Genomic DNA, 11,604 nt, shown 5'->3' on the forward strand with positions numbered 1-11,604 from the left:
TATGGAATGAAATATATATATAACTGACTGAAGAGACAAGGGATTTTGACCGCCCCTTCAGTCCCCCGTTTTAGACCTATGTGGGGTCCAATACCGCCACGTCTGGTCTAACAAGTGAGGTCACTACGGAAGGTGGAGTGGTGACTTATGATTCCCTGGCGGGTCACAAGAGTCTCTTCGCCTCTTTACGGACATGCTGGAAACTAAAAATTCCAGTCCCCATTCCGAGGCTCTCCCACCTTCCACTCACAACAGGGCATCAATTTTGTTCCTCCTCAGTTTGTCGCTCAGGCGGTTCGTCAAGAAGACCTGCAAATATATGAGAAGAAGAAACGAACACACAAAACATAGAAGAGCCAACCATTTTGCATAATGAGGGTATTACAGGGATAATTTGGGGAGTGACCAAGCCAAAAGGTCACCGTCTCATTACCGTCCAAGCGATAGCAGCGATCATTAACGTTCTGATACATGGTTGAAATTAAATTTAGACCCTCAGTTGAATTTAGGCATGGGTATTGAACCCATGATGGACGGTTATAAATCTCCTCACAATCCCAGTGAGTGGAGAACGCATGGAGTCTACCGGTCCAAATTGAAATCTGAATCCATCAGGAATGATAAGGCTATTATAATCAAAGCCACAAACGAGAGAGGGAGTGCCAATCGAATGATGGCCCACCTCACTTTCAGTCGTTTGGTATTTCGCACTTCTTCCTAAAGAATTAGCAGCTTCAATATATCGTCGGATTCCGCCATCTGTAATGATAAAACATTGTTACAGAATTTTACACTATCACACATATAAATGACAGACCTTTACGAGACAGTTCGTTATTATGATGCGGTGATTTGGTTGGAACCTTTATCGAGTGGTTTCACCTGTGACCAATGTCTCCAGACAGTACCCAGAACCCCTCTGTCAAGTAAAACAGATGTATTAGTTGTCAAGAGCACCTGGAAAGGTCCATCAAATTTTGGACCTAGAGGAGAAACAATCTCTCTTTGCAACATTACACTGTCACCTATTTCAGGCAAGACAGGCATGTCTTTTTGCTCAACATTATCTCTCTCTGCTTGTCGGACACTGACACTAACTCGTGTATCGCGTAAACAGTTATCCAAAGCCTTCAGATAATTTTGCAAAGCATCTTTCAACGGCCCGGACGGTCCCTCATGTTGCAGGGGAGCATCCCAAGGCAGTCGCATGTAACGACCTGTCATTATTTCAAAAGGACTGATCTGAGTAGTTTTGTTAGGGCTGGCTCTCAGACTTAAAAGAATCATTGGAACAGCTGCGTGCCACCCCTTCCCCCACTCCAACAATCTCTTTCTCAATGACGTTTTGAGTGTTCTGTTTGTACGTTCAATGGAGCCGCTAGACTGAGGCCTAAACGGGATGTGGAAGTGTTGCTTCACTCCCATCAGTTTGACATTTTTCATTACCTTTCCCGTGAAATGTGTACCCTGATCTGAATCAATTTGTAAGGGTAAGCCCCATCTTGGGAAAATTTCATTCAACATTACTTTTGCGGTTGCGTCTGCGGTGCAGTTTCTCAGTGGAAATGCCTCCACCCATCTGGAGAAAAGATCAACAATCATTAGAATGTATGTGAACCCTCCACTAGGGGGCAATGGACCTATGAAATCAATTTGGAGGTGTGTCCACGGACCCTGAGGTCGAGGGGCATGTCCTAAGGGAATTTTCAGCTTTGAGGAAGAATTAACCTTAAGGCATACTAAACATCTCTTACAGAAATCATTGCAAGAAGCCCTCAGCTTTGGCCACCACCAGGTTTTTGAAATCATTGCATGTAATTTCTCAGGCCCTGCATGTGCCAACCTATGATACAAGGACATAAGTTCCGTTCGAGCAGAAACAGGGCAAACAAAGCGTCCATTAAATTTCCAAAGTCCTTCAGAATTTTTCTGTGCTCCTAACATTGTCCACTGTACTATCTCTTCAGGGTCATCCTCTGCATAAAGTTCAAAAATGTCTCTGGAAGTCTCATTCTCCTGAATGGAAAGAGCCATCACACTCACACATGTTTCAGTCAGTTTTGCAGTGTCTGCAGCGTGATTCCCTTTGGCTTCCGGGGAGCTGTCAGTAGCGTGCCCGGTGACTTTGATGACTGCTCCTTCTGCGGGAAGATCACAGGCATTCATAAGTTCTTTTACCTGCTGTTGATGTGAGATAGGAAGTCCTGCGGTAGTCAGAAATCCCCTGCGCCTCCATACGGGGCCGAAGCGTGTTCCCTGCTCATGAAAGCTGGAGCCGTCCACGAACAAGTTCATAGCATTAGACAGGGGTTCAGATTGAAGAGGGCTTTGGCTGTCCGTCTCGAACAGTCGGGCACAGTTGTGTGCAGTTCCTTCTTCTGGAAGCAAGGAGGCAGGATTGATAGCAGTTTCAATGTCAATTTGTATGTCCACATTTTTACTCAAGAGAGTGGTCTCCCATTTGGCTCGTCGTTGATTAGAGATGGAGCCTAAACGGGTATTTGTTAACAGTTTCAAAATCTGGTGTCTGGTGTGCAGTATCACCTTTTGATGTGTCACAATGTCACTGCCCACTCTGCACAGTCACATATCAACAGGCACGGATGTTGCCCTGCCATTGAAACAGAAATAGGAGCAGAATAATATCCTACCATCCCATACGAGTTCCGGCCCAGAACCTTTTGACCCAGAGCAGCGGAGTAAGACCGGGTCCCCACCCATGTCCATAGGTGGAAAGGCCTGCTGGCATCGGCATGTCGTAATGCTGGGGAGGAAGCAAGAGTTTCTTTGATACTCACGAAAGCCTCCTCCATCTCCTCAGTCCAGTCGATCAAATCCGATCCAGGTCTTCCTCCTTTCAGTGCCTCTGTGAGTGGTTTAGAGAGTTTAGTCTATTCAGAAACATACTGGCGGCAGTAATTCAAAAGACCCATCACTTGCCTTAAACCAGTGACAGTGTTTGGCTTTGGAAGTTCAATAATAGCTTTAACTCGTTCGGGGGGGATGCGTCGGCCACGCACCCCCACAATCTGTCCCAGATAAGTCACTTCAGGTAATGCTAGCTGTGCTTTCTTCAAGTTCACTTTGAATCCCCCGTTTTGGAGGGCCTTCAAAACAGTCTGAATAGTTTCAGCTCCCTCTCGTGCTTCATTTCTCAAAGGGTATTGTCTTTTGGCTTCATGCAAGGGACCTGGAATGCTCAGAGGCTGAATCTGTGCCAGACCACAATCATATTTGTCTTTTGCCCATACATTTGGGAATTTAGAAATTATAAACTTCAGCGATACTCACAGAATCAGCCACTGCACATCTCTCCTCATGGTGGGGGCCAGTCTGAGATAAGCGAATTGTTTCATTGCAGCCAAGCACTAGCTTATTTTTAGAAAGCAAAACATCAGCTTCAAGGTTTTTCAAAATGTAAACACCAATAATTGTCCCTACAGTGTTTTCTCCTACCCAAAATTCAGTCTAATATACATTTTCGGAGTTAGAAATGGTTAGAGGGACAGAAACAGATTTGTGATACACCTGTTTGCCATTTAGACCTTCTATATACAAAGTTTCAGAAGTGATTTCAAGATCGATTGGTTACAACAGCCACATTCAATAGTCCGCGCACCTCAGTATAGGGTCCATCATACTGGTTCTCAGTCTGACCGGCTAAAGCTGCCGCCTGAACAGTCTGAGAAGAGATGGTGGGGGCGGAGGGAGCACGAGAGACCGTCTCACATTTCGCAGCTCTCTCAGCCTGATCACACACTGCCTTTAGACCTTCACTCAAACTGCACAGATCAGATCCTATCTCTCGTCCGATAATTTTTGTCATCCTATCACGTTGAGCAATCAAGCTGGACCACCCATTAATCATGTTAGGGATTATTTTTTTTATTTATTTTTTTCAGGAGTTATTGGTATACCACCCATCTTACAAATCCATGAATAGGGCAAACACGGATAAAAATTTGACTTTATCAGCTTCTTTTTTTTGTTTGCAGCCAGTCTAACTGCTGTGTGATTTTCCACTCAGAATCAAACCCCTGACTGACCATTTTCTTAATGAGCTGTGCGTATTTCTTTGATTTGAGCTCGTCAGAGCAGAGCTGTTTACAGCGTTCGCTCTCTTCCATTTGGTCAGGACTTTTTTCTTTATCAGTCATTCTTATTGGTCACAGATGAAAAACCACCACAGAAAAAGATTTAGCAGCCACAACAATAAATTTGGCGGAAAAATACGTTTAGCAACAATAGTGAGACTTCTACACAATGAAACTGCAAATTATGTTTCGCTTCCCAAGTCACATAAAACTGGTCTATGCCAATTTGGGTCAGACTATATATATATTTATTTGTTTGGGACCGTTCCTGATGCATCCCTGGCAAACAACCCTATATTTTACTATTTTAATTTTATTTTATTGATTTAACTAACATCTTGTTCCCTATCTGCCTGAATCACTAACTTCGGGGATCCCCTATCTGAGATGGAAGAGATTGATCAGGTTTTGCGGTGCCACTGGACCTAATCCAGGGACGCCCTCTGCTGGGGTGGTGTACCACACCCGTATTGCCCCACTGGGCCCCCACAGAGTGCGTTTCACTTTTGCTGTTTTAAACAAAACAGCAACCCTTTATACTCTCGTAGTATAAATAATCTTCACTCGCCTCGTCGGAGTGAAGCTCTCCCGTTCCCCTTCAAAATCTCTTCCAATCAGACAGCCCTAATACTTAATAAAATCTTTCTACCTTGTTTGCTGATTTGCCAGAGATGTCACCACAGAATGGTTTCCCGCCAATCCTCCACCAAACTGTTAGGGGGGTAACAGTTATAAGACCCGAGACCAGATATGAAGAAAGAAGACCAGGAGTCGTGAGGTTCAATCAAAAAGATAAAAATTTACTGAAGAATAGTTTGCAGTTTCATCGGTAGAGCGAGCGTCAAAGTCTCACGAGGAGGTCGCAAGCCAACTCTACCTTACACAAAATCATACACCAATTATACCATTTTGCAAGGGCAAGCATAGCATCATCATACATCTGATTGGCTAAGAGAATATAGAACCATAAACAATTTCACACATGTGAGCAGATAAAAGGTGCCTATCGCCATTAGTTAGGATAGCTGTCGCCAATCCTTAGATTTAGGTCAGCGTTGACCTCACAAGTTAGAGGAGAGCGTCGATGAGGCTGAGCGTTGGGTCCCAAATGCCTACGTAGAAAGTCAAACACACACACACATAACATCGCCAAATAACATCGCCAAGGCCGAAGAGTGCTTGAGCTCTGCATTATCAGTTAACCAAAACATAGCTCCTCAGGAAGGAAGGGAGAGAAATGGCATTGCTCTCTAGAGAAAATATATGATTTCACAAGCACAAAAGAATATAGAAATGATTATGTGATAATGCATATATATATTTGATTATTGATTTGTATAAAAGTAATGTAAGCATTCAAAAGGATATGGAATGAAATATATATATAACTGACTGAAGAGACAAGGGATTTTGACCGCCCCTTCACTGCACATTGCAGATTATCTGATAGAATGCTAGAATCGATTATCATATAAACGTTATTCTACACAATAGCACATTTATGGATGTAACAGCTAGGAAGTTTTGAGGTTCTGTTTCTTTGAGATATTTACAACTACATTTATTAGATTTAGCATATTTAATTTAGGTAATATACAAACACTTTCCTATTTAACATATAGTTTTTACCTTCCATTGACTTGATCCTCCATGTGCGGAAGTACGTGACTGGTTTCCTGTGGTTGGCTACATGCAATATTCCTCTCTGGTAAGAGCTGACTCTGCTGCTCTCCAGAGTTATCTGGTTCATTTGTTGACATGGTCTATCACATTCAGTTATTCTTCAGCTATGCAACAAATAAACAGACAAACAAAAAAAGAAAACAAAAAAAAGAGACTTCCATTCCACTTTCATTAATAATTAGATGTATACTTGAATCACTTGTGGAAATGTAAATAAACATGCACATGTATGAAGCATTAAGATCCTGCTTCTTTCATTTTGAAATTGTACTTTTCTTACCCTGTCTGGGAAATCCTGTTAAATGGGAAATAACTCATTTGCAGCATGCCTTGACACACTCAGCAGGCCCAGCTTGCACCACTTTTCTGACTTATATATACGGTTAGAGGAAGGGACACATGAGCAGCCCCATCGGGTGGAGTGTGTGAGTCAAAATTTACATACAAAAATTGTGTAACTTGAGGTCTCTGTTGTTTTTGACATTCCCCCCTCAATAATCTGTTTCCCCAATGTCATTATTCACAGAAGCATTTTCGGCTCTGCGGGGTTGTTAAAATCACCTGATGATTGCTAATTGAATGGATCTCCAAAATATAACTAATTATGTTGTTTTATATTGATAATTTACTCAAAGGTCCAGTAGGGTGGGAAGCTGGACTTTTACCTATCAATACCAAACACTGTGTCATAATGCAGTCCACCACTGTGAGACATCTCAACCACAACACCTAAAAGGATTTCCTAATTCAGAAATCAGTAAAGTACTTGTGACCATAAGGATATTCAGATATTGGATTGTACCCTTGTTACAGAGACACTCCAGACTGTCTGTCATGGTGTTATATAATGATTATTCTTTAGCCAGTATACACACATACATGAGCCAACCAGTGTGCAGTTATTTCTTTTTTTATTATGACTGTAAAGTGTGTTTTCAGTTTGTCATCTGACCTGCTGCAGGATGACATTACAAAAACAGGTTCTTGAGAGGGAAAAGCCTAAGAACTCAAAGTCCATGTCTATACCGCTAATCTTTGTCATGAGACCTGCAACCAGTTAAGCAAATGGAAGGCTAATAAATGTATCTTCTGTGGTCATAATCCTTTGTTAGTAGGCGGTGAGGTTACAGACGTCAGGCAGCACTTTTCCCTTCTCTTGTTTGTTTCAAGATATCACTGAATAAAAGTCAGATGAATGACTGCTTTTTCTTAAATTAATTACATATCACAACCCAGATTACAGATATACATTTTTTTAGGCATATCACCCTGATGTACACCTGTATTTGATGAAGAGTTTACAAGAGGCACCATCTGCATCCCACGTCTGATAAAGTGAGCAGAACATGAACTCGTGAACTCTGACCCTGATGGCAAGAAAGCAATGAGGTCAGGAACTGTAATGACGTTATTGGTCACATTGCTTTTTCCATGGTTAACAGACCGCCTTTGTGTATTTTAGATACACAGAATACATATCTAACAGATTCCAGCTGATGTCTTGAAACGCTATTTCTGAGTTGTGTGATTGGCGCTCAGACGTTTTAGGAGAGAAACCTCTGAAAGAAAAAACGAGAAATTATGGAATTATGGAACTCTGGAATTATGAAATTTATGACTTAACTAAAATTGTGCAATTAAACATTTAAAAGCCATTCGTCACTCCGATTACAAAATGTGGGATTTTTTTATTTATCTACTTCCTAAATTCTCAAATGACTGTGGATAAGACAGATTTTGTGCTCTGCTCAGATCAACCAGATATTGTTTTCTTACACAATTCTGTTGGATATTCAAATGAAAGTGACACACTGATACAAACTCACACTCAGCTTAACTTTTTGATAGACACCTTAATTCTACAGAAGAGTCTACCCAGAGTGAAAGCAAACGCATGGTTAAATAAGAAAACACTCTTCCTCATTTTTAATTACCAATTGGTAAGGCGCTCGATTTAAAAAGGTACACTATGTAACTTTTGCACTCTAGTGGTCAAACAAACTTGCAACTTGTGGAAGGACATTGTAGACACTTCTCTGTTTATGTATATGACAAGTCACGCAGGTACTGGACTACTCAGCATAGTTACATGGTGTACCTTTAAAATCCATTATTACTGCAAAACAGATTTGAACTACATAACAGGCACAAGAGAGTTGTGGCACTTGTACTCTGGACATTCTGCAGTTTTTACAAAGCTACTCCCAAACAAAGCGTTAAAAAAAAGCAGGTGATGGCAAACAAGAGGTTCTGCGAATGTTAGAAGTTCTCCTATTTAATACAAAGAGATCCATCTATTGTTTGTACAAAAAGCACATTTTAGTATGCTTAATAGCAGTTCCAAAGTCTGTCAAACACACGAACATCAAGCCACTGTTGACATGAGGTGAAAAATGGCTCACTATAGCACACCCTGAAAAAAGCACTTAGCATGCTTACAGCCACAAAAAAAAAAAAAAAACTTTAAAAGCACTCAACCATGTTTTGAGCTAGATAGTAAAGGCTTCATAGACAAATATCTGACAAAACATCTGCTTTGGATATTCAAGACACATCATGCAAGCAGATTAAAAGCAGGCATATAAACCTTTATTGAACTAAAAAAGAAATATTTACACAAACATTTACATAAACACTTCCATTATTCATGTAAACAATAATTAAAAAGAAAAACTACAACGATAATGAAAATACAAACCAAAAATACAACCAAAAGAAACTATGAACATGAATCTTTCATTGGTTTACTACAGTCATGCACATAGCTTCCAGCCAAAACTCAATACATTTAAAATTCCTCCACCGTCAGACTATCAACACTTCTGCTAATACTGTACAGGTGGAAGACACTAACGTATGGTTTAATTGGATTTGGGGTGCTACTGCTGCTCATCCTCAGGACAGGAATGCCAAGTTAGTCTTTCCTCATAAAAGGCAATGACTATCTGTGGGCAACGGGTGTTGGCCTCTCGTGCAGGCACCAGGTCCGCCTCATCAGAGTCCTTCCTGTGAACAAAACAGATCTCTGGTTAGAGTGCTATAAGATAAAACGTAACATGACAATTAAGAGTTCAGTACAGTGTTGAACAAGCAATTCTATCGTGACTTAGAAAGGCTTTGCTGCCCCCTACAGGCCTTTAGAAGCATCTTAAAGTTATTCATCCAAAAGTAAAAACACTTATTTTTTCCTTATGTTGTTCCAAAAAGAAATTGTGTTCCACAGAAAAAAATAAAGGTTTGGAGCAACTTAAATGTGAGGAAAAGTCCATTTTATTTAAGGTTAATATGGTCTCATATCCGGTCAATTAAAATAGAAAACTGTGTGAGTTTCTTACCACTTCATAAGGAACATGAGCTCCCCGCTGCTGTCAGTCGCTCCAATGATCCTCTCTGGCTCAAGGTTTCTTGCAAACCCTCTTGGCTTGTCAGACTGCAACAAAACATCAGTTTTAGCGATACGAACCAATGTTAAAATCCATTACACTAAATAAATTGATGACCAACACACACAATCTTACCATTTCCTTCTTTCTCTTTGCCTTGCTTTCCTCTGTTTCTGGCTCATCAGTGGAGGATTTTCTTTTCACAGCTTCTGGTTTCTCCACCACTCCTTTCTGAGCCTCCAAGTACGCAGAGATCAGTTCAGGACAATCTAAATTTTCTTCAGGTTCCCAGGTATTGTCAGCACTGAAGAAAACATTAGCATATCTTGTTACTCCCATCACATGCAGCAGAATGCATTAACAAAAACCCCAAACAATCATTCCTCGTTATACCTGCAAGTAATCAAATGAACTTTGAAGAAGAAAAAACAATAACTCACTCTGTGAAGCCTTTCCACTTGAGGAAAAACTCTACTTTTCCATTGACCACTCGCTGGTCCATCACCTTCTCCACCACAAACTCCTCCACCTCTTGAACATCTTTCTTTGTTTTGGTTCCCTGCTTCTTACCCATGTCTAACCTAAAAAGTACAAAAGAATCAGGAACCTGGTTAGCGATTTAAAAACAAAATAAAAATGATTTAAAATGGCATGTTCCTTTAAAAATAGTTGCCATATTTATGACTTGCACAATAATACTAAAATGGCTATTGTTTGCACATTTACTGAAAGATTCAAATCCGTTCATAAATAATCTATGATCTTAAGAATCCACCGAAACCTTTACGATTAACGTTAAAAATAAATTACTTCAGTTATGTGGTGCCTTTTATGTGTGCTAGTATGTTAACGAACTAACTACGCACGCATGAACAGGCCAGAGGCCCGAACGCAGTTTAAACTACTTTTGGGGTCTATTTATTATTATTAATACTATTGTATCTAAATAACCGTGCTGTCCGAAATAATGTCTTGCTGTTTCACTAAATCGTTGCTTACTGAATATTCGCTAAAACACGCGCTGGTTTTAGATAGCCAGTTAGCTTAATCGCTAGTTGAAAAATACACAAACAAACCAACCAAAAACACTGTAATAAAATATACGTGTGTGTTATATAACAGAGAGTATGTTACATCCATGCAAACTGAAACAATCAAAGACACTAAAACAGATTTAAGAAAAAACGTATTGCAACAAATGAGGCTGCAGCCTTCTAACAGCAAACTACAATGGACGGTGGTGCAGCACGAGAAGCATGCGCGCGAAAACTTACCCTCACAATGGAAAAGGATCAAGATGTGATATACAAATCTTTACACTTCTCGACCTGCAAATTACTGCAGCGAAAATGTATCGCACTTTAACGAGGCACAAACTTTAAAAACTTTTACTCTCTTGGTACACTATAAATCAATAGAAGAGAAATCGACTGAGGCTCGACGAAGGCCAGCCCGAATCGTACGCGAGGACGTAAAGCCACGCCTACCACCGGTCACGTGTGTCCAATGAGGTTTTTTCAGAAGGCGGGGCAACCGTGATTTCAAATCATTTAAAATATAATTCAGTACATTGAGAAGAACATTTTATCATTGGATATCGACTTTAAGGTCCACACACTCAGAAAATTGAAAGTAGGCTATGGTCTTAACCTGTTCATTGTTGTAGGCTATCCACGTTTTACATCCAGAACATGTGAACAGCACATATATTCTGAAAGACTGATTCCAATGATTGATTTCCTTGATTTAAATAACGGAGTAATACCAGTCTGAAAGTATATTTAAAATGTATAATGCACTTCAGATGTAATCTTGAATCTGCAAAATTGTCACACTTACAGAGATTCTATATGGAAGACATCCCATTCCCACATTCCTGTGACTATCTTCAAATACTGATGATGTCAGTAATAATGCATATTTTTTGTTTGTTTGTTTTACTCATTTGGAATACTGCAAGTCAATTAATTCATTGACATTAATTATTATTTTTGGAACAGATATAAAGGGGTAAACAAACACAGATAAAGTGTTGTACCTGTTGTAGTTTTGTAATCTGACCTAAACAATATATCAAACTGACCTAGGCTACTTGACAAAGAGAAGATCTTCAGATAGTTTATAAGTTTACATAAAGTTTGTGTATTGTTGTTTTTACACATGTTGTTATAATACACATAATTGAATCACATGAAACAAAATATTCACACTGGTATACGAAACTTCTGGATTTATATATTTATTGTAGCCGGCCTCGCGCTACCGCCACCAAATGTAACCATAACAGGAAGAAACTAATCCTGGTAGTAAATTCAAAAGACATTAAAACAAAATTTAACGTTTCATATTTTATTCCCTATCCGAACCATTTAATCACAACTAAATGTTGAAACAGTGCCATTGTTTAGTCTCAAGATTGCAGATTTTTTTTTCTAAGGCACATT

General features: G+C 40.0%; 1 protein-coding gene across 1 annotated transcript; it reads right to left on the bottom strand.

The window, feature by feature from the left end:
- Window positions 1-7,445: 7,445 nt before the first annotated feature.
- Window positions 7,446-10,717, bottom strand: cbx3a (chromobox homolog 3a (HP1 gamma homolog, Drosophila)). The gene is made up of 5 exons (XM_079590058.1): window positions 10,435-10,717; window positions 9,601-9,741; window positions 9,296-9,464; window positions 9,113-9,207; window positions 7,446-8,783 (listed from the first exon to the last, which is right to left on the bottom strand). The coding sequence occupies exons 2-5, from the start codon at window positions 9,732-9,734 to the stop codon at window positions 8,657-8,659; spliced, it is 525 nt and encodes a 174-aa protein (XP_079446184.1). The 5' UTR covers window positions 9,735-9,741; window positions 10,435-10,717; the 3' UTR covers window positions 7,446-8,656.
- Window positions 10,718-11,604: the final 887 nt, after the last annotated feature.

Source organism: Phoxinus phoxinus (assembly GCF_949152265.1).
Source record: "Phoxinus phoxinus genome assembly, chromosome: 19".
Classification (NCBI taxonomy): Eukaryota; Metazoa; Chordata; class Actinopteri; order Cypriniformes; family Leuciscidae; genus Phoxinus; species Phoxinus phoxinus.

Excerpts from the sequence above, each read along its gene's own strand:
- cbx3a (XM_079590058.1), bottom strand. The coding sequence starts at position 9,734 with ATGGGTAAGAAGCAGGGAACCAAAACAAAGAAAGATGTTCAAGAGGTG. Across the intron at positions 9,465-9,600 it reads AAGTGGAAAGGCTTCACAGA|TGCTGACAATACCTGGGAAC; the intron begins GTGAGTTATTGT and ends TGTTTTCTTCAG. Across the intron at positions 9,208-9,295 it reads CAAAGAGAAAGAAGGAAATG|TCTGACAAGCCAAGAGGGTT; the intron begins GTAAGATTGTGT and ends GTTTTGTTGCAG.